The sequence below is a fragment of the Ursus maritimus genome, unplaced genomic scaffold (genome assembly GCF_017311325.1).
Source record: "Ursus maritimus isolate PB19 unplaced genomic scaffold, ASM1731132v1 scaffold_16, whole genome shotgun sequence".
Lineage (NCBI taxonomy): Eukaryota > Metazoa > Chordata > Mammalia > Carnivora > Ursidae > Ursus > Ursus maritimus.
The window spans coordinates 29615477-29639017 of record NW_024424008.1 but is presented as its reverse complement, the minus strand read 5'-3'; the positions used below and the strand labels follow the sequence as shown (position 1 = coordinate 29639017).

Below are 23541 nucleotides of genomic sequence, written 5' to 3'. Positions count from 1 at the left end.
ACGTCCGGCCCCATCGCATGCTCCCTACCCTAGACTCCCATGGAGCTGGGGGCCTGCCTTCTGGGCCACATTGCGTCCAGTAATCTCGGGAAGTCCAACCACCCGGGGCAGGGGTGCTCAAAGGGCAGGATGGTTCTCTTCTCCTGTGTAGGTTGTGGGTTGTGGGTTGCTGCCTTGGGCCTGAGAAGTGTCAGCGTCTATGCACGAGTCTATAAAAGTGAGGGAATGTGTGTACAGCTCCTTCCCTGCTTTAAAAGTACTGAAGGGTCAGCAGCAAATTGATTCTGTAAAATAAAAATAAAAAACATAACTTCAAAATTAAAAAAATAATAATAAAATAATAGTACCTTGCAGTGATTTGTGACTATGCGAAGGAGAATGTTTGAAAAGACCGATGTTGGATGCCCAGCCCTTCCCACATCAGGCTGAGTCATTTGGTAGCATTCTTTGAAAGCCGCTACTCAACACTTGCTAGATATAGTATAGGAGACAGAGCTAGACAGCATCCTCTTGGAAGAAATGTGAAGCAAGTAGCTATATATAAACTCCCTGAAAGCTGGAAGCCACCTGCTGTAGGATGTTGGCAGTCCCCGACACAGAATGACAACCCATAGCATTTGACTTGTCTTTCAGTGAGCTAAGCCACTTTTCAGTTGCCTCGTTGGTGAAAATAATGTACTGGTGGTCTCCAGTAGCTCGAGCCTACCTTTCCCATTACCACAAATCCTTTTGTCTTGGGAATCACGGACATTCAATAAAGACTTACTAAACTGAATTATTGAATTGAATAAATGGAGATTTACCAAGTTTTTTGAGCAAACACAGAACTCATTAGGTAGAATCTTTATCCCCATTAGGTCGTTTTGACTTTTTTTTTTCAATTTTGATAACAATTGTCATTGTTATTTCTATTTTTTGCTTCCCAGCTACACATGGCAGCACTGGCTAACTGTAGGGCTGGCGGTCAGGGATAGACTAGGGCTGGGTTTGAGGCCAAGGACATTTAACCCCTTTGCAAGGACTTCCAAACAGGTTTGCTGGCCTGGCAGGCAGCGATGCGGTTCTCAGAACCTGTGCTCAGTTGCCTCACTCCGCTGACACCACACTGCACACGGGCACACAGTGTGGCGTCTGGAGGCTTTCCTCTGGGTATTTTAGAACCTATGTCTCTCCCCAAGAGGGATTCAGTTTGGAGCTCCAGGCGCCCATGTCATTTCTTGGTGGGATGCTGATTTAGATCTATACGCACTTCTTTGTGACCATTTCTTCTCTGTGCGCAGATCGCCTGGAGACTGCCAACAGGCAGCTGTCTAGCAGGGAATACGACGGGCACGAAGACAGAGCTGCAGAGGGGCTCTACGCTTCCCAGAGTGAGTCTCCACGTTTCTCTGGCCCCACATTGGTATTCTTAAAAACCGGGGCCCTGAGGAAGGAATCTTGTTAATTTTAAGCAGGCGGTTTGCTTCTTGTGTGTTCATGTAGCATAGAAGCTGTTGGGCCTCAGAGGAGACCCTCCTAGGTCTGCCAGGCACAAAGCCAAGGCTGATTTCTATTATTTTGGCAATGTTTATTCTGTCTTTCTGACCTATAGTTTCTCTCTGTTTTTCTCGAATATCCTCCAAGAAATAGCAAGGTCACGCCTTTCCTGGCATTCACCCATTTAAATAAGGCACAACTCTTTTCCTCCATGGAGAGGGAAGGAGGCCCATGGTGGGCTCTGGTCCTCTTGGCATATTTTTTGTGCTCCTGAGGGTGAGCGGTTCTGGACCAGCTGTCCCTTGCAGCATCAAGTCACCGAATGGTCCCGTCATGCATCTCCATGTGTGGCGCTCGATTCCAGAAGCCACTGAGCCCACCCACTGCAGCCCAGAACAAAATGATCAGCGGCACCGTGGGCCTCTAGATTTATTAGGAGAATATTTTATTCTTTCTACCAGAGGCAAATGATAGAAACAAATAGGTTTTGAAAAACCTCGGTCAGGGTTCGAATCTCTGCAAATCCATTGTACATTACAAATGTAAAAATCCAACTTTTTTTTTTTTTAAGCTGTTTAGAAAATTGGATTTATTTCTGTATCACAGTTCTCAACAACACTGTGAATCAAGTGCTCACAAACTACAGAGAGTTGGTTCCAACAACAGAAAGTCACGTGTTCAGACACTGGCCGACCCTCGTACGATGGTGATATTCTAATGCTTGGCCCCCGAGTACAGCCCTACATTCTCAAGCCTGAGAAACAATCTGTTCAGTTTTCTAATTTCCAATACTGTTTGGTTGGGTGCAAGCTCCTTTGTTTCCCCCAAATTTATTCATGGTAACACTCAGCTATTAGTCTCAGTTTCATGTTTTAAATTCTGTTTCAGCAAATGGACACTAATACCGTCGAGGGATTTTGCCACAGAATCCTTGGGTGTCTCGCAGTAGGTGACTTGGCCTGTGTTCCTGATTTACATAAACAGCTGTGTCAGCGTCTTGAATGATTCACTTTCCTCACTAATTTAATCTCTTCTTATGGCTACAGTCGACCTACCATCTCATCCAAGCTTTCATTCAAAAGAGGAGTCATCTGTACTCTTCTCATTTAGGATTTTAACACCCGGCTTTTGGGTGCCTGTGTGCCTGGGTAGAGGAAATGTCGTGGCGGTTACATCAGCAATGTCACCCTGTTGGTACTCTGCCTTCTTGTCAGGGGATATTATTTTGTCACTTAGCTCAGGTCAGAATGGAAAAGCCAATTAGTTTGATCTGAGGGGCATTAGCTCCAGCCTCACAGCCAGACTGTGCTGATGGAATAATAAGGTTTGGGGTTGTGTGAGTTGAGAAATGTTTCTGAAAACAGTAACCTTCTGGCTGAAAGCTAACACATCAATAATGCAGGCAAAGAGGGCCTTCCAGCCTTACAGGGGATGATTTGTTCTGTGCAAATATGCTTCACTGTGTTCCAAAGGCATAAACAAGACAGTCCAGAGGCATTTTTCAACTGCTTAAAGTATCTCAGTGTCGATGTGTAATGTAATTGAATCTAGACAGGGCATTTGACCCCGGTTTGCTACCCTTGATATCTAACAAATTTTTCAATACCTAGTCTTTACAGGACATTCGTGCCTTTATCACGACTTTGTAATTATTTGCATTAGCTTTTCCTCTCCTGGTGTGTCAAGAGATGGATTTGAGGTGTCATTTCAAATTTGCAGATAGGTTTTCTTCTTAGTGAACTGTAAGAACTCTATGTATATTAAAGAAATTAGCATGTCCTATACTCTATATGTTGCAGATATTTTCCTCAGGTTTTTTAAATTTTTGATTACAGTGTTTTTTATGTTATAGGAGGTATTTTTAAGTGACCATATTTATGCCTTCCAGGCTTTATGTCATGCTTAGAAATGAATAAGCATTGAAATGCTTATTGCTCTCCAAGATTATAAAAATATTCACCTATGTTTTCTTCAGAAGTGTTTATGATTTCACTGTTTGCAAGGCTTATATTTTGGAAGCTAGTTTGGGAGGCACAGTAGAAGAGGAACTTGGGAGGGAGGGACTAACCTGGAGGTAAGGAGACTAACAGAGATGTTGGTATCTAGACAAGAGAGGTGGAGGTCCTGAAGTAAGACAGAAGTAGTGATGGAGAGTAGGGGACAGAGAAGTAAGTGACAAAATTAGTAGGACTCAGTGACCAGTTGAATGATGGCAGTGAGAGCGCCCAAGAAAGAGGTGTGACTGAGCAAGTGGATGGCTGGTCACCCTTTACCAATAAAAAGCAGGAGAAGCAGGTTGGGATTAGATGATGAGTAAAGGTTTGAGCGTGTTGGGTCATCTCACGCTGTCTCTCATAGCTGAGCGAGCAGGTGTAACAGTCGGTGCAGACATACGCAGAGGGCTGGCAATGGGCAGGCCCTCTGTCAAGCTCTAGCATGTGGGCACAGATTGGCAGGGATGAATTACCACCTCTCTTTATAGTTATTAATGTGTTCCATTATCTGTGTATTCTTTGAGAAACTCTATTATTAGAATACTTTTTAAATGCTTGGTAATCATAATTATAAACATCTCACACTCAAAAGGAGCCGTCCTTTTCAAGTGAATCTCCTGAGATTTTAGCCCTTGAGTAAGAGAAAGTGAGACTGGGGGCGCCTGGGTGGCACAGCGGTTAAGCATCTGCCTTCGGCTCAGGGCGTGATCCCGGCGTTATGGGATCGAGCCCCACATCAGGCTCCTCCGATATGAGCCTGCTTCTTCCTTTCCCACTCCACCTGCTTGTGTTTCCTCTCTCACTGGCTGTCTCTATCTCTGTCAAATAAATAAATAAAATCTTTAATAAAAAAAAAAGAGAGAGAAAGTGAGACTGCAGACCAAAGAGTAGTGACTTCTCTGGGTAACACAAGCCAAGGAGCTAAGGCTAAGTCGTGAAGCCCCCGGCAGACACCTTGGCCAATGGAGAAGTTGGAGGGAAGGGGAAAGTAGAGACTGGCCTGTTCGACTTTTTGCTAGGTGTTCGCATTGAATCTAGGAGTCCAGGGCCAAGAAGACCCAAGGAACTCTTGCAGTACAAGTGGCCAGTAGGACTTTTATAAAGCTCTCTCAGGTAATGGATGGAGAAGCGCCTTCCTGGCCCGATCACTAAATATCTAGTTTGCCTTTTGAAGACTGAACTCTCTGCTCTTAAGTTGGAGCCTGGTAAAGACCTTGGTAGACTGTGGGGGTGGTTACTACTTAGCTCTGCAGATTGAAATAAACACTAAACACAGTGATTATTGTGCCCCCATTGGTCATGAAATTTGTCTGTATTAAAAAATTGCACTGGGGGCACCTGGGTGGCTTAGTCAGTCCATTAAGCGTCTGCTTTCGGCTCAGGTCATGATCCCGGGGTCCTGAGATGGAGGCCCACATTGGGCTCCCCGCACAGCTTCTCCCTCTGTCCTCTACCCCTCCCCCCCACTCATGCACACACACTCTCTGTCTCTCTCAAATAAAAAATAAAATCTTAAAAAAATCACGCTTTATTAAGTGCTTAGGAGTTTGATGACTGTGAAGAATTTTTTTCTTTTTTTTTTTTTAAAGATTTTATTTATTTATTTGATAGAGATAGAGACAGCGAGAGAGAGAGAACACAAGCAGGGGGAGTGGGAGAGGAAGAAGCAGGCTCATAGTGGAGGAGCCTGATGTGGAGCTCAATCCCACAATGCCGGGATCACGCCCTGAGCCGAAGGCAGACGCTTAACCGCTGTGCCACCCAGGCGCCCCAGGAATTTTTTTCTTTATCACCTCATAGTGTCGCATGACTTGCTTTGGAGGAATTCCGTCTTATTTGTTTGTTTTCTGGGTTTGCTTGTTTATTTTTTTGAATATTTTTGCAACCAAATTGCTCCTGAAAAATGGGGCATCAAGCCAATCCCTGTTTTGTCTGTCTGTGTGAAACTGGGGCTTCTTTGTCCTTTAACTCCTTTAACTTACTGAGATCCCCGGTTTTCCCATCCATTGGTCACTCACGCACGAGCACTTGTGAGCACCCGCACGCAGGCATACACACGGAGCAGAGGTGGGCCACGGTCCGCTAACAGCAGCGCCCAGGGAATGTCTGTCGTCATTCTCAGCCCTGTCTTCAGCAAGTACAGCCATTTAGCTGTTTCTTTCTGAAAACTGATAACTCTGCAGAATTCCCATGGCATTAGGCCAGAAAGCCAAAAATAAAATGTATTAGATGCGGGGAAACTAGACTGTAGAGATGATCACATTACATTCTCGGGCTGAGCGGGAGTTGATTAACTGTGGCATATGTGTTTTGCTCCAGGATAAAACCAGCCATGTTCCACGGTGTGCGCGAGCTTGTCTCCACCCCCTTGGGGTTCTTTAGGCCCTCCGGGTTCAGAATATTTGGTTAAACTTAAGTCTATGTAAGTTAGGTTCTGGCTGTTAAATGGTGTCCCTCTCTTAAAAAAAAAAAAAAAAAAGATGTTTTGGACATTCAGTTATTTGGTTATTTGTCTAAGTTGTTGAGTAATGGGTGTAAATAAGTCAGAACCATATGGACTTGATTTCTCTTGTAATTCTCAGTGGGTTTGAAGATTAACACAAAAACATGTCTGTGACCAATCTATTTTAAAAATTATAGTGATTTGCCATTTTCCGTGCATCTTGTAATCATCCTCTTACTCTCGAACCCTGTTTGAGGTACTTTGATTTTCTGTCTCTTGTAGACTATAAAAGAGACTAATAGAATTTCCTGCAAGAACCTTCCTCTGGCATGTGTGGTTCCTGGAAGCGCTTGTGTGAAACACAAAACAGAAGTTACAGTGACAGAGACATTGGTTCTGTTGACCCACATAGAGCACAAAGAGATTGTTCTGAATCCTCATTGGGTTTCATTGCATCTTGGGGTGGGTTTCCATCGGGCTTCATTGGGAAGGACAGGTGAGATGTTGTCACATATGGGCACCCTTGTTTACCCCTCGTCTAGGCCTGCCTGTGCTTACAGCTTCTCCTGACTTGGAGCCGAGCCCACCGCAGCACCTACTCCACTTGCATGCTGTCTGGGTGTCATTTATTTGCCTGGATCCCCTCCTCCAGGTGGGAGAACCGTAGGCGTTCTTTACCAATATCCACAGCACACATCCTCAACCCTCACTAAAAGCCATTGAACCTTTTTATGTACTTGGCACTCAACAAATGTGTCTTGAGGAAATGAATAAAAGTGGAAAAATCCTCGTAACAATAGGCTGGAAATTCTCCTTCTGCAGCATCGGCATCAAAATGTACTCTTTAGCTCAGTGTCTCCCAGTCGTATTTGGAGATAACCCAGGTTATCCTCAGTTATTTTAAGACATTAGGCACATTAATGAAAGAACTGTCAGAACAGAAGCAACTTAAAAATGCTCAGGGGGCTGGGGCGCCTGGGTAGCGCAGTCGTTAAAGCGTCTGCCTTCGGCTCAGGGCGTGATCCTGGCGATCCGGGATCGAGTCCCACATCAGGCTCCTCCGCTGGGAGCCTGCTTCTTCCTCTCCCACTCCCCCTGCTGTGTTCCCTCTCTCGCTGGCTGTCTCTCTGTCACATAAATAAATAAAATCTTAAAAAAAAAAAAAAAATGCTCAGGGGGTGCCGGGGTGGCTCAGTCGGTTGAGCGTGAGTCTCTTGGTTTCAGCCCAGGTTGTGAGATCTTGGGGTTGTGAGATCGAGCCCCACGTCAGGCTCCACGCTCAGCGGGGAGTCTGCTTGAGATTCTCTCCCTTCACCTCTCCCTCTGCTCTTCTCCCTGCTCCTGCACGCACACTCTCGCTCTCAAATAAACAAATAAAATCTTTTTTAAAAAAAGCTCAAATTCCCTTTTTTGCCTGCATCCTTCCCTCCTTCCTTTTTTTTTTTTTTTTTTTTTTAAGTAGTAGGAAGATATCCAGGTAAGGGAAATCTTTTACTAGTGAGGACAGTATACTTAATAGTATTTTTCCTGAAGGTTGATATTAACAGAGTTGACTTTGGTTCCCTTGACTCGTTCTCTTTTACTCCTCTGTGGTTGTGTTGGAGATGAGAGTTGGCCCTGGTATATGAAAGTTTTTGTAGCAACCGGCCAGATGCTCACACTGACCAATCCATAGACCATTCCAGATACCACAGATGAGTGCCTGGGAGAAGGTTAAGGACCATGAAGCCTCCAAGGCAGTATCATTTAAGTCAAGAAAATTTCCTTGCCCTAAATTAATTAATTTTCATTAAAGATGACCCCTACATTTAATAGGACTGTGCAGTCCTAAGTATCAAAGGTTTTGTAGGCACAGGCTCAAGCAGATAATCTTGGATCAGTTGCTACATCTTGTAAATCCTGGTGTCTTACCTATGTACTCAGTGAAGTGAAGAGAGATGCTTCATCTCCCTGTACCTCCATTTCTTCTAAAGAAATAGAATCTCTCTGATTGAACCAACAGGCCTCTGAGGGATAACCAGTGATAGGAAAGGCAAAGACTCCCTAAAATGCATTTATTCTGCAATACTTCTTCCTGCCTCCTTGCATCCTCCCTCCATCTGCTTCAGTGCTCACCATCTCTGGCGGGACCTGCCAGTTTTCAGGGTGGGGAAATGGGCCATGTTCCTGAGAAATGCCCACGTAGCTCACCGAGCCTTGCTGAATTTGGAAAGCAGAGCATGTGCGTGCTTAAGCCGCTTGATCAACTTTGACAGGCTGCGCTGAGAAACTTGAAACCCACACGACAACCAGAAGCACACCCAGGCTACAGGGCATCTGTTTAGGTTCAGTGGAATCTCCCCAAGTGTGAAAATTAACATCATTCCATGTAGGCTGATTTTCCGTGCTTCAAGAACCAGAGCTGGTTGAAGAACTGTCTCTTGGTCATGCGTTGACATTGGTCTCTAACAACTGAAGGCGGGTTATGGTCTTCACATTGTTGGTTTTAAACCGGTTTTGTTGCTTGGCATTCCTGTGAGGGGATTGAAAAAGCAAATGTCTGTGACTTTATTAGGGTCCCCGTTTCTTGTACTAATACCTGGGTGGATGGGTGGATGGAGTAAGCACAAAATGAAAAACATGCTGAAGTCGGTTTGCGTTTCATGTGCTGTCAGGAAACCTTACTTTCCCTGAACGTTCAGAATCAGGAAATCCAGGATTCCAGGTCTCAGCTCACATTAAATGGCAGTTGCCAGAAAAGTCTTCCTTACATCTTGCCCCAACGCCAGGTACTTTTCCCCTTGTAAAGGCTCATCAGAGTTGTACATAAGTAACTGTTTGGATGGTCATGTTCTGTGTTCCCTGGCAAAACTGTACGCAGCATGAGGCTTGGGGCCCCGTCTGTCTTCCTCACCATTGCAGTCCCAGGCCTTTGTATTTCTAGAACCTGGTACAGTGCCTGGCCCTTACAGTCATTTAATAAGTATTTATTGGATATTGAATACAATGACGATGGTTGTCATTTAACCAAACAGTTATTGGCTGTGTACTCTGAGCTAGCTGTGTTCTAGGCCTCAGGTCAGCAAACTCTTTCTATAAAGGGCCAGATGGTAAATAATTTTAGGCTTGGGGCTGTCCCTACTCCACTCTGTCCCTGTAACCTGAAAGCTGCCATAGATACTCCATAAGCAAGTGGGCGTGGCTGAGTTCCAGTGAAACCTGATGGATGGAATCAGGCTGTGGGGTTTGGTCTGGAGACCCTAGCGTGCTCACCTCTTTGCCAAGTACTAGTCATAGAAGAAGAAAAAAAGCAGGGACCTCAGTAAAAGGAGGATGGAAAAGAAAGACCTCCTGAAGTAGTCCCTACATCTTACTTTGTGAATTGCCCTAATTTATAAACCAAGATGTAATTGTCATTGTCTTTCCTGGGAGTCATCTTTTATTTCATCCCTAAATGAGTGAGTATGATTGCCATCATTTTAAATAAACTGGGACACGTAGAAATGCAGTCACCAGACTTAGCTCCTAGCGAGGATCCAGAATTTGCTGATGAGGGAGTTCGGGCTGGGCAGGATCAGCCTGTAGTGGATAGTGGGAAACCGCCTGGATAGTGAGGTCTTAGTGCCAGAAATTCCTGCCATAAGCAGCCTTCTGTGAGATGAGGTCTGCTGGTCTTGGAGAGGACCTTGAAGGTCACAAATGTGGTCACCAGCAATGCATGTGTGCCCTGAACCAGAGCTCATTAAAAGGCCATCTGATTGCCACTGTGAGCGACAGTGTCATCAGAGGCTGTTGAGCTGATGGTTAAAAATTTATCTTCAGGTGGAGCGGCAGTTTGCTCCTTTCTGTCTTTCAGGTTGTGGTTCAGGCCAGCCTGGCTGTGGTCATCGATGAACAGTAACAGCTGCCAGCATTAATTGAGCGCTCACTGTGTGCCAAGCACTCTGTTAGCCCCTGTAGGTCCTTTAAACAACCTGTGAGGTCAGTGGTAAAGGTATTTTACAGACAAGCACCCTGAGGCACAGGAAGGCTGAGTAGCTTGTCCATGGTCATACAAGGTGATGAGTGGAGCAGACAGGTTTTGAACCCAGGGCATTCTGAGTCTGGAGCCCAAACTCGTACTGAGCTGGCGTGGCGAGGCCCTTCTTGTGTACCAGGAGGCAGAGAGAGGTTGTAACGTGAGCGGTGGCAGGTGGACTGCCAGTGATTTTAGAACTCATTTAGTGCAGTCTGCATCTTTTACTAATGAAGAAACCACAGCCAAGAATGACCCAGTCGTTTCTCCAAGGCCCCATAGGTGTTTAATGGCTAAACTTTGAAGAGAATTAGAGCTTCCTTTTTTTTTTTACTTTTTTTCCTTCCCTTGTCCAAAGGTCATCTCTTTTGACTCTGGGGGTGATGAAAGATTTCACATTTTTATCTCAAAAAGAATCCGCGATAGTAGTGCGGGCATAAATAATTCCTTCCTAGAAGTGTTATTTGGTTGCAAATTATTTAGCCCAGCACTGTGACTTAATAATAATGTCTTTGGGTCTTCTCAAGTGAGTTCTAACTCCTGGAATTAATATTCTGTGCTTCCGACTTCTCCATTTATCTTTGAACCCTGGCCAATTGTAACAGAAGGCCTTGTTGGATAATCCAGGATCTCACTTCAAATACGAAAACAAAAAATTGTTGAGACCAGAATAGAGCTCAGAGTCTAAAAAAAAGTTTTCTCAAAATATCTATGAAATTAAACTTTTTGTTCTTGAGATGATGAAAAATAAAAAATCATCAGAATACAATGAGTAATTCTGTGATGCGGTTCCTTTACAATTCATTTTTGAAACTATTTTTGGTTCACGAATAATAGTGAGAGCATACAGCTGGACCTTAATGGAATCAGAGAACTTTGAGGGGACAAAATGTTTGTTTTAAGTCCAGAAAATTTGGTCGTAGACCATTAAAAATAAGCTTGCATCTGTTACTAATTTTCTTTTTGCTGCGGTTTGGTAGAAAGAAGAGAAAGAAAAGGATCAGTTCAAAGCAAATTACAAAAATGACAATGGGAGGGAGGTGTTGCAGAAGTTGAAGGAGGCAGAGAATTTAACTGCGGGCCACACATTTCTTTGTCCTCAATCAGTCCTAGAAGGAACCACTTACTTCCCAGGTGAAACAGCTTCCCCACAGTAAATGTCGGTCTGGGCCAGGTGATGGTGTTAAAGCTTATCCACCATCCAAAGGGCCCATTTGAAAGTCATAGTTTTCTATATATACATATTCTAATAATGCCTTAATTAATGTCTTAATCAAAACAGGTAGAAGTGTATATATATAAATATTATATATATGTACATATGTAATATATATGTAATATATATGTATGTTATATACACACACACACGTAGTAAAAGTCACATGTTTCAGGTGTACGGTGTGAGGCGATGTAGCAACTGCCATAGTCCAGGAGCAGCGCGTGTAGATACTGGCCCTCTCCTTGCCTTTCCCCGTGTGTCTGCTTACATCACTGCCCATGTCTCACATCCCTGCTCTCTGTGTCATGCCCAGGTCTCATGGTGGAGTTTTACACTGGGAGCCACACTATCTGCTAGGTCATACCTGGAAATAGAAGTGTCCGTGGTTCATCTTTTTATATTAAGAAAAGGCAAAAATAGGAAAACGGACTTCTGTTCTCTGATGGTTATAGAAAGTTTGGTTTGCAATCGATTAACGAATATGTGTACACTCCAAACCAAATGCCCTGTGCCTCCTGTATTAATGTGGCACTATTTATTGCCTAATTTGTTATTTTTCTGTCAGCAGTGAGAAGGAAGTAGCAGTACATTTTTATTTCAAGTAAAAAAATAATGATAAAGTGGAAGGTTGAACCGGACCTTTGGAGGCTGAGTGGATACATGGGTGTCTACTCGAGCGAGCAAGTCAGCAAGCTGCAGGGGTCATAAATTGAGGCAGGTTAAAACAAACCCAACACCTGTGAATTATACCTGAATGTGTACGTATAATTTCCAGCACTAAAATGCAACATGAAGGCCAAATTAGAGAAATTTTATTTTAAGAGATTATGTTGTATTCAAGGGAACTATATTTATAGAAAATCACATTGAGGAGAACTACTGGTATTCAAATGTTTCTACTACATCATCGCTAAGGCAGCTTACTTTTGGTGCTACAGACTCACGTCGAGGCCTGGATATTAAAGAGCCATGGATAACATATAAGATATAAGTTATATGTTTTATATAACAAAATATGTATTTTGTTATATAACAAAAATATAAGTATGTTAAGACCAAAATGTATTATTTTCATTCATTAGATGAATAGAATATTTTCTTGTTAGGTTTTGTAGCTTTCTAGTGATAAGGACCTGGAGCTATTGTTTTAAAAAAAATTTTTTTTTGAAGATTTTTATTTACTGAGAGAAAGAGAGAGCACGCAAGCGGGATGAGGGGCAGAGGGAGAAGCAGACTCCCTGCTGAGCAGATCTGAGGGCCCCGGAGTCATGATCTGAGCTGAAGGAAGATGCTTAACCGACTGAGCCACCCAGGTGCCCCTGAAGCTATCATTTTCAAGTTTTATTTTAAAGACTAAGTTGGAATTTGATCATGTCTCAGTAGCATCCTCTTCCTCGATAAGCTGTTGCCTAAACCTGCCGTAACTGTTTCCCTGTGAAACACCTTTGTTGTCTGAAATTCTTAAGTACAAGGGTAGTATGAAGTACGCTCAGTAGGAAGACCCACACAGGCAGACACGGGCCACCGTAAGTGGACTACAAGGCAGAAGATGGTAAGGGCTCATTGGATGACTCCCCCCGCCTGCCGCCCCCTCAGCCAAGTGTGTGAGTTCAGGCTTTCCCATGCCAGAGAGATCTGTTTTATCGAAGAAATCAGAAAAGCTTCACGCAGCAAGTCACCTTCAGGGTGGGCCTTGAAAACTGATTCGTATTTTAGAGTCCTCTTGCTGCCATAGTACTGTGTAAAAGGGACAGTCTATTTTCCCTTTAAATTGAAAGGAAATTCTAAATTTAAGCTGGAAAGATTTCTAGTTGAGACACGGTGCCTTCTTCAGAACCCCCTCCTTCCTACTCAGTGCCCTCCCCTCTCTCTCTGCCGAGGCTCTGCAGAACAGTTGGGTTTGAACTCCCGTTCTTAATTTCCCTTATGGAGAATCCATTTAAAAGCAGTCCACTCCCTGCGCCGTGTAGAACAAGCCCCGCTGGAGAGTCCCCGTGTTGTTAACAGGCCTCCTTCGCCGCCCACTCGCGACCTCTGTCTCCACTCGCCGGGCGGAACCATGGCAACCTGCTCTTGCATCCTCGGCCGGCGGGAGCTGCAGACCCTTTCCTGAAATCCCACGTTGCCTTACCTGAGAAACCCTAGAGACAATTTTTAAAAGACCGTGAAAAGCCAAACAGGCAGCGTATGGGGTCAGTGTTGTAGTATGTTACTTTTTCGTGGCTGAATTAATTAGTGTGGCTTTTAAAGGTAGATCATCTTTCCTCTTTTACATCAGTAGGCCTCGTGTCCATAGGTCACTCTTCTCTAATGTAAACAGTGCCCTGTTTGGATTATATTTATAGGGGGTTCTCTTTCTGGGTTCATCGGTTTGATGCTCAGACAGAGGCGAGCGGGTGAGCGCCGCTGTCAAGAACGCGCTCCAGCGTGAGAGTATCTTCGAGGCAGAATGAACCTGAATCACGTGCAGATAGTGAACTGAATGGGATACCTCCTATTGTCTCTGTAGCCGCACAGGCTCAGAACAGAGGAATTTCTCCTAGTGTCAACAGGATTTCCAAAAGGATCTGACTGTTCACTTACCTCATAGCTTGTTGTGGCCCTTGGAATGGAGTCCTGCCCAACATCCGTCCAGTGTTACAAGATATGGTGCCAGGGAGCTCAGAGCCGAAGCACCCCTGAGGAAGCAGAGACAAGAGAAGAAAATTTAGGGAGAGAATATGGCAGATAATTATTTGGACATCTTTTCACAAGAGGGAGTCTATTTCATTAGCAGCGCAGAGAAGGTTCTGGTTACCAGAACCGACAGCATTAGTGTTGGTCAGCACCCTGCTGAGGTGTTACCAAACTACCAAGCCCTTTCTTGGTGGAGAAGGGAGTAGACGTATAAAGAAGGGTGAGTCCTTAGTGATCTTTCACTATGAAAAGAAAAATCTGCCTGAGCTAACTTAAGCCCAGATAAGAGGACTGTTCTCTGAGAACATAAGGGTGTGAGGGAGCCCCCAGGTGGGGAGCGAAGGCAGGCCTCGTGAGATCTAGGGGCCCAGGCTGGCCTGTCTGTGGGAATCAAGGCATGGTTTGTATTTAGGGGTCTGTGTCTGTCTGTATGGCTGTTTTCCTCCCTCCTTGTAATATAACATGGACTCTCATCCCCCTTTCTATTTTCTCCTGCTTGATTCTTCGTTCTCCATGGTATGGCTTTCTCTGCTTCTCCAAAGCACATGCTCGAATATGGCTGCTAGCTGAAGAGCTGGGTTACCTGTCCGTGTCAGCATCATACCTCTCCCCAGCTCCTATCTGCACGCTCCTAGGTGACAGACTCTGACTGGCCTCTCACGTTGGAGACCACCTCAAATGGGGAGTGCTTGGCAGGGGCAGATCAGGGGACTTGGTAGTACACTCATGGCTGCTTGCAGATTAGCCCTGTGGGTGGAGGACTGTAGCAATGGCTCTTCTAAATTGAGTGTTAGCCAAATCCGTGGAAGTTGTCTGCTCTGTGGGGATACAGTGAGGAAGCACTTGCTTCTTGCAGGCCGTCTCCCACGAGTGCTGGACGTGGGGCCTCTGCTGGGCTACACGGAGGCCCGGGCCACTGCCAGTCTCTTCCCCTCTGGCTCCCACAGTCCACGACCTGTTCTCTGGTAACGTCCTACATTCTCTTTACTCAGAGCGGCCCAGAGACTGGACTGCCAAAATCAGTCTCATCGGTCAGAACGAGACTTTAGTCATCGGCGTTTCAGAGGAGGTGTGTTGGATTGTGCCTGCCTCCTCCTCCCTTAACTCTGTCACCACCACTCCCTCTTGCCACATCCAAGGCAACAAGAACATTCCTTGAGAAGTGCCAGGAAAATAACTGTGCAGAACCAGACGCCAAAATGGGCTAGTAGTGCATTGCTGAGTGAGCGTATGGGGTTTGGAACTTGAGCAGAGTTCGCTTGTCTGTGTTTATGTCTGCACACACATGCACACACACACACACACAGTGTGCCCGAAGTCCAGGAGAGAGCTGAATCCCCAAAGAACCAGCCAGCAAATGGGTAAACCTTGGTTCTGGCTGAAAGGAGAGAAGAGGGAAAAGAAAACCTATCTTTTACCTTCCAAGCATTCCAGTAAATTAGTCAGCCCTTGGTCAAGCTGGCTGCAGCTGGACTCCCCCATCCCTCCAGTTACATTGGGCTCAGGGAAAAACTCCTCAAAACCCATTATCTCAGGAAAACCTAGAAGTTGATACGTACTTGAGAAGAGCCAGGTCACAGCTTTGCTTCCTCACGAACTCCAGCTGTAGGTTGGAGCCCTGCGTTAAAAACGAGCGGTGTGGCACACGGGGCCCCGATAGCCCCACGGTCCGACCCCACACCCAGTCTCCGTCCCCGGGACTCCTCCACAGAGGTGGCTGGGACCCATCATCCCATGCTTCAGCTGGCAGTCGAGCTTGGCACTCAGAGCATACGTGCAGACGGTTTCCACAGACTGGCCACTCTGGACGCTCCCTGGAACTGGCAGGAAAGGCAAGATGGAAAGGGAGCATCCTTGAATTCCTGGGCCCGTTCTCTTTCCACCCACTCTTGCTCTTGCCTCAGGAAAGAGGCTAGCCTGTGCGTGATGACACAGAAGCACCACCGTCTGACCCGCATGAGGGTCATAGCTCACTTCGCTTTTCTCAGTTGTCACATGGAGTCGTTGTGAGGCTCAAAATGAGGTTCTGTTATACAGGTCAAGGCACGGTGCCTGAGACATGGTAAGCCCCCAGTATTGTGTCTGCTCTTGCTGTTCTCTGTGGAACGTCTGCTGTGGGCCAAGTGCCACGGTAGGTATCTTACCGTGGGTCATTCTGAACCTCCCATCAGTCGTGCAGTCGATCTCCTGAGTTCCATCTGAGGAGATGGAGTCCCGCACCTCTCATGTGTCCAAGGTGAACCGCTGTGCGAAGGTGCCGGAATCAAGCCAGGTCGGCCTGGCTACAGAGCAATGCCACCGCTGTGGTTTCCAGAGTAAACAGTGTATGAGCAGACATCCTCTGTGTAAATGGGACCGGAGCCATCGGCTAAACAACCCCCTGCCCCACGCAGTTCGGGGTAATTCATATCCACTGAGTAAACAGACCGTTCTGGGCAAGAGTTCTCCTGTGTCAACTTGCCTGTTCTAGGAATTCTCAGTATATACGTTGGAGCCCAACCAAAACTTCAGCGTGAGGCTGGTCTTTCTTGAGCTATCCCAAGGGGCTTAGCTAATAATAAGCTGAAGGGACCTTCTTATGCCGTGATTTCACCCCTGGGACTCTCCCTTGGCGTCTCCCAAGAGATGCCCATTGAGAATGGCTCTGGCATACCTCTGTCCTGTGTCTCTGGGGCCACAGCCCCCGGCCCACAGGCTCACTGCTGTGACGGCCACCCCCCCTCACACGCTAGCCTCCATTAGATGTCCTCTCCGTGTTCTCACAGCACCTGCGCAAGCAGGTTAGAGCGACTCGTCACATTGGCTCTGCGTGTGTCCTTGCTCTCTTCCTGCCCGACTGAGAGCAGAATGCCGTGACCCACTTATCTTGCAGCCCCAGAATTGATCATGCTTTTAGGAACCCCAACAAGAACCACGGCATGGTCATAGTTGACGGTACTGGGCACCTCCCATATGCGTCTTTCAGGGAGGGACTGTTGTGATCGTCACTTTAAAGGCAAGGAAGCTGAAGCACGAAGAGGCGCGTTTCCTTCCAGGGTCGCAGAGTGTGAGCGGTGGAGCTGGACATGAAGCCAGGCAGTTTGCTTCGAGAACCAAGCTTTTCACATACTCTCTGATGCCTCCACGTACTAGATGCTTCGTTAGTATTCGTACACGGATACACGTGTGGATGTGATTGCCGTGTCTGGAGCCACATGACAGGGCCCGTGAGATACTTAAGTCTCAGCAGTAATGAGCACGTGGAGCTCTCGTTCCCTTTCTGCTTCTCTAATTCTGTGGTGCTGCTCCCGGCCTGCTTGCCCAGGGAGTCAGAGCGGCAGCGAGGCACGTTCTGGCTCTGCCATTGATGCCGCACTCCTACTTCTCTGCACGTGTGACTTAACCCCGGGGTCATTTTCCTCGGTGGGAAAGTGGAGATAATAGCGGTGCCCACCTCACCCAGTAAACTGAGAAGAAAGGGAATAATTAAAAGGAACAAAGACACCATTCTTGGAACACGGTACTTGTCAACAAATACGAGCAGGTTTTGTTACTGTTGCTACTGTTCTGAACATTGTTTTTACAATTTCGCCATGGAGAGCACTACTTCCTATCACTGCACAGGAGGTGCTGAGCCAGTGTGAGTGATACTAGGTGATGTTGCTGCAGGCTGAAGCCCAAGGTCATTTCCAAACTCACAACAGAGAGGTTGCCACCCGTGAATTTCAGAGGACTGCAAAGCAGTCCAGAACTCATGGAGTCTTCTTTCAACACCCACATCTTTGTCCCATGATGTACACTGAGGTTCAGGGAGCCTGAGCAGGAGGGATCTGGGGGTGGTCCAGTCGTGGTCAGTCCCAGCCTTCTGATGAGTGGTGACTTCAGGAGCAGAGTGGCAGCTGTGTGACAAAGGCTATCAGGAAACACCTAGCAGCTAACAAGAACTACTGTGTACTATACAGTTAGTGGTGAGCTTGGCTCAGTAGAGAGTCATCCATTCATTCAACAGTATTGAGCCAGGCACTGTTCTAGGCTCAGGGAATCATTAATGACCAAAATGATATCTAGGATATTCAGGTCTTTTTTTTTTTTTAAGATTTTATTTATTAATTTGAGAGAGTGAGACAGAGACAGCACAAGCAGGGGGACAGGCAGAGGGAGAGGGAGAAGCAGACTCCCTGCTGAGCTGAGAGCCTGACATGGGGCTCAATCCCAGGACCTGGAGATCATGATCATGACCTGAGCCTAAGGCAGCCGCTTTACCATCTGAGCCACCCAGGTGCCCCATAGGGTCTTTATGCTTTATATGTCTCATCTCCATCAACAGAGTCATCAAACAGCACTGTGATGTAGATGTTCTCTTTCTTATTCGGTAGTGAGATTAAATTAAACTGGATTAGATGAGGGAGCTGAGGGGGCGCCTGGGTGGCTCAGTCTTTAAGCGTCTGCCTTCGGCTCAGGGTGTGATCACAGAGTCCTGGGATCCAGCCCCACATCGGGATCCTCCGCTGGGAGCCTGCTTCTTCCTCTCCCACTCCCCCTGCCTGTGTTCCCTCTCTCACTGGCTGTCTCTCTCTCTCTGTTAATAAATCAATAAAATCTTAAAAAAAAAAAAAAGATGAGGGTGCTGAGTTTCAGAGAGGTGAACCACGCCAGAGACCTTGTAGCTGGAAAGTGGTGAACTTGGGATTTGAATCCGGTTCTTTCTGATGTGGAGCTGCATGCTTTAGCCACAGTATGATATTAAGGAAATAGCAAATGCTGGAATCCAGGGTGTGTGTATGGGCGCACGTGTGCATGTGCATGTTGGAGTGGAGGGATATTTAATTCAGAAGTCTATAAATAGCTGTCATTGTGACAGAAATAATTGCAATCATCAATTCGCAGAACTCAAGAAGCCCTGATCGTGTCTCTGGTCTTGAGCTTGGTCTATCATTTTACTCTCTTCTGGTCAAAATCAATGTGTCCTTTGCTGCCCTCAACAAAGAGAATAACTTTTACGCTTAGGTTGATAAGCAGGCAGAGGCTTTGGAATCCAGTGGTTCATTCCCAAGCATGCTGAGTAACTCCTGGGTGCCCTCCAGAGCCCGGACAAGGCCCCTGGGCACCATGCCTGTTGAGATGTTGTCCAAACCTGTGGAGCTAGTTGTTCAAATGTCATTGACTCTGCCTGGTGAAATGCTCTGGGACTCTCAGGGCTGTGGATGGTGGGGCGCAGAGCCAGTGCGCTGCTACTGACCCATTTGTTGAGGCCTTTCACATGGCCATTCTCCACGGATTAGGAAAGAGGTTTCAGAGGCAGCATCTCGAATGCCACTGAAAGGGAGAAGTAGGGAGGACAGTAGGTGCTTGCAGCGAGGCACACAAATAGCCCAAAAGTAAGTCTGTGTTCAGGGTCAGGATCTTGGTGGCCTCATTTTGTTTCCAGGGGTGCCGTTGTTTCTAGATAGTAAATCTGCAGTTGAGCTGTACAAGGCTACTCAGTCTGTCAGTTCTGACACTGTTGCATTTGCACTCAGATCCCGTCGACATGACCTCACGATGCAGGGGCAGTGCAGTCCAGGGGGAAGGACATTGTGCTAGGACATCAGGGACCCGGGTTCTGGCCCTGGCTCTGCGCCAGCTGGCAGGGGGACCTTGGACAAGTGCCTTCGCTCCTGGGCTTTCCTCTTTTCACTCATAAAGCAACAGGGGTGGAACTGGAGGGGGATATTTCCTATGATCCCTTCTGGCTCGAAAATTGTTTGTTAGTGGGTATTTGCAGGCTTAAAGTGTCTTTTTTATTCTCAGGCCCTGTATTCAAAAGCACATTTCCTGCTCCTTAAAGCATAGCATTCCTTCCATTGGTTCAGTGCCCACAGGGCTGGTCCTTAATGTTTGATAACTCTGTTAAATTCATGGGTGACTCTACAAGGAAATATGAATGAATGGAGCCACTGGCACGTGCTGGCGGAGCTTCTAGATTGTGGTTCTCTGTGTTGCAGGGTGAGTTGCCGAAGGATTCTCATAACCCGTCGGAGGCATTCGACTGGTGTGGGCCGTAGAAATCTACCTCTAACTCTTGCTGCTGCCACTGTTGTTATAATTTTATGCCTTGTGTTTGACAACGATGGAATAGTGTACACACAGTTTATGTAACCAATTTTTTTTTCAGTAATGAAGTTTTTTTCCCCATGTCACCAACATTCTCTTGTTTCTTTCTTTGCTTTCTTTTCTTTTCTTTCTTTTCCTTCCTTTCCTTTCCTTTTCTTTTTTTCTCTTCTTTCTCTTCTTTCTTTCTTTCTTTCTTTCTTTCTTTCTTTCTTTCTTTATATTTATTTTTAAGATTTTATTTACTTATTTGGGAGGGGCAGATGGAGAGGAAAGGAAAGAAGTTCAAGCAGACTCTGTGCCGAGCATGGAGCCCAATGCGGGACTCAATTCCACAACCCTGAGATCATGACCTGAGCTGAAACCAAGAATTGGATGCTTAGCCGACCGAGCCACCCAGGCTCCCCTATTCTCTTACTTAATTTTAATGGCTGCAGCGCGGTCTGGCGTAGGGTGTACAATCTTGCACATTGAGTCCATTCAAGTTTTTCCATGTTATGAGCAACATGACTAAATATTCTAATTTATTTTTAAAATAAAATGTATTGCTTTTGTTAACAGGAAAAATATCCTTGATAGGTAATACTGATTCCATGACACCATAGGCCATCCCTGCTCAAACTAAGGTGGTGTTTAGTCTACAGGAAGGCCGCATGGAAGCTGCTGAATGCGTCGCCGCCTTTGCTCCCCACGGGCCAAGAGAGCGTGATCGCCATCGGTTACGCTGTCATTGAATGAGAGGAAAGCCATTTCCTAAATCCAGAGCAGTGTCCCTAAATCCAAAGCAATACCCTTTCCCCTCTTGAACAGAACTAGGAGAAGGTGTGCAGGGCCTGGTCATATGGAAAGAGGATCCAGCCCAGGATTGGAGGCCTGGGTTGGGGCTCCCCTCTGCTGTCTGGCTTCAGCAAAGAGTTGAACCCTCTAGCCCTTGGTTTATATTTCCGTGAATGAGAATATTAGCATCGTTAGTCCTGCCCGCCCTTTCATCACGGGTTCGGAGGACGGCAGCAGGGCAAGTTGTGAGCTAGAATGAAATCGTAGGTAAAGGTTAACATGAAGCATGAATGTGCAGAAGTGAGTTATGGAGAATATAGGGTCACTAGTTCTTGGTGTCCCGTTCGTCTCTGGAACTGTGACCTGGAATGTATCGAGAGTTAACATTGTTTTTTGAGCAAATCCTTACCTCACACATCACCGCTATTAAGAGGGAGCAAAAGCAGTAATTCGACCCTCCACTCTCTGCATGCTTTTTATTTCTAATCCTTGCCAGATGTAGACTGGCCGTGAGCCCAGAGGGTGAATGCTTTCTGATAGAGGTAGTTTTGTTCTTGTCTCCCTTCTAGACAAAGAATTCCTGAAGGAGAAGGAGAAGTTGGAAATGGAGTTAGTGGCAGTGCGGACCGCCAGTGAGGACCACCGGAGACACATTGAGATCCTGGACCAGGCTCTGAGCAACGCCCAGGCCAGGGTCATCAAGCTGGAGGAGGAGGTGAGATGTGGGTGGGGGCAGAGCCCAAAGGGCCTCCACTTCCTTTTCCTAACCAGCACCCCTCACCGGAGCCAGTTCCAAGGCTTTGAGTCAAGGGGAGGGGTGCAGGAGGCCTCCCAAATAAAAATGAATACCAACAGAGTTTATCCAGCCCAGAGCCGGGCAAAGTAGGAGAGACAGCCGTGAAAGAGTTCACTTTCCGCCCAAAACCCGGCCTCAGCCCATTGGTTGGCAAGTGTCCAGGGCTGGAAACAAATGGAAGGACTGGAAACCACTGGTGCCTATAGAGAAGACACTAACAGTTTTTTTGTTTTTTTTAAAATAGTTTATCTGCTCTGTCTTTGGGCTCTTGATTGCATTTAAAAAAAGGCAGAAGTCTTCTGATGGGGTGGAGTTGGCGTGGCATTCAGCAAACCGGTCTCCGGTTTCCAGAAGTCAGCTCAGCTGGGCAGTGACTCCCCTAGTCCAGGAAAGTTTGCTCCCTCTCCAGCAGTATGGATTTAGTGGTTTCTGATGAAATCAACCCTTTAGATGGCATTTTATGAGTAGACTTCGCCATGAAGCCTGACTGTGGACGGAGATCGACCATTTCCGAGGTTCAGGCTAGGGGATTCAGGCTGCAGACACGGCGGCAAAAAAGGAGGAGTGGCCTGGGCAGGAGGGCAGGAGCCTGCTGCCCCGCACCTGCCAGGCCCCTGCGGCAGCAAGCCCTCTGGGTATGGGGCCTGCCCTGAGCAGAGCCACGGCCGAAAGTAGACACTCAGAGTCTGGAGGAGTCATAAGTGAGATATTCCATGCAAAGTACTGGCCTTGGTGCTTGGCACCCAGCATACAGGGTCGTCACTAATCCAACTGTTGTCGAAAATGAAAAGCGACTCCTTCAGAAGACCTCTCCTGATGCGGGGTAACTCAGGTGTCCCGGCAAATTCCGCATCGCAGTTCAAACAGCGAACAGGAAGGTTGTTAAGTCAACAAAGGTCTTGTCTGCTAGAAGGCTTTTAAACCCACAAGTCCTCTCCGGGAACTGCGTGAGGACCCAAGCAACAGCCCCCGAGGATCGCCCCAGTCACCACTGTGGAACTCGTTCACCAGGACGTACGTCTGGCACAGAAAGCGACCTTAACCCCTAAAGGACACAAGGTCTGCTTTGAGGATGGGAGGCCAGGACTCCTCATTATGATTGTAACTGAAATTACTTACTTAGGCTCCCTCTCCATGTGTAGAGCCAAGGAAAATTATAATTTTAAAAATCTTTTAATATTTCTCATAAAGTACAAGTTAATTGCGAGCTCCTTAAAGACAGGTTTTTTTATAATCACTACTGTGGTGCATCTTCTCGTCATTCTAGATGATCTTTGATTGTGTGTAGCTTCTCCAAAATCTCTCTTTTGTCTGCTTTCAGTATCACTCCCTGTTGTTATTAATCTTTTGAGGGATCTTAATTCAGTTCAGATCGGTCATACGGAATGCCTCCCCTGACTGCCCATGAAGGCTAAGGGCTCGGACTCCATGGCCAGACTACGAAATAGAATCCTGACGCTGGCATGTGTCAGTGTGTGACCTTGAGCAGGTCATGTAAGCTCTTCGGTTCTCTCTCTTAGATGGAGATAACGAAGGAGCTGTGCCTTTACTGTCATCGGGACGATTCAATGCGATCATTGCATATAAAGCACAGTGCTTGGCATGGAGGAGCTTCAAAAATGTTGGCTGATGTGAACTGTTATTCTTAATCATCCATTCTAATACACTCCTTGCTAGACTAAAGGCTGAGACAAAGGTGAATGAGACAGAGCCATGCCTTCAAGGATCTTGTAGTTGATGAGGAATAAGAATTCTCCCCATTCAACAAATATTTCTTGAGTACCTACTGGATGCTGAGTACTGTTGCAGGCCCTGGGGACACACCGTGTGCCTCAGCCCAGCAGGGACTGAAATGCACAGATCTCATGGCCCTTCTGTTCTAATGGCCGCACACCCAGAAAACTGTATATAGAGTGTAGAATGGGGTAAGTAGTGTGTGAACGGGACTCACAAAATGTTTTCTCAGCTGAATCGGCTTCCAGCACAGGAACCTACAGTTAGTAGGTCCTCAAATGTCTACCCAACTGAATCAAGTCATCAAAAGCACAGTGAATGGAAGGGCCAGATGGGAAATGATGCCAAGAGCGGGTTTAGAGA

At 46.4% G+C, this 23541-nt stretch overlaps 1 protein-coding gene and 1 long non-coding RNA gene across 3 annotated transcripts in view; one reads left to right on the top strand and one right to left on the bottom strand.

Moving 5' to 3' along the window:
• AMOTL1 (angiomotin like 1) overlaps window positions 1-23541 on the top strand; it is a 93799-nt gene that overhangs the window by 50509 nt on the left and 19749 nt on the right. For both annotated transcript variants that reach the window (XM_040630985.1, XM_040630986.1), the window contains 2 exons: window positions 1281-1370; window positions 21218-21363. In XM_040630985.1, the coding sequence (XP_040486919.1) occupies window positions 1281-1370; window positions 21218-21363 (236 nt within the window). The remainder of the gene's footprint in view (window positions 1-1280; window positions 1371-21217; window positions 21364-23541) is intronic.
• LOC103660710 lies at window positions 6-15449 on the bottom strand. The gene is made up of 3 exons (XR_567868.1): window positions 15362-15449; window positions 13710-13804; window positions 6-284 (listed from the first exon to the last, which is right to left on the bottom strand). It is a non-coding gene; the product is annotated as an uncharacterized LOC103660710 (long non-coding RNA).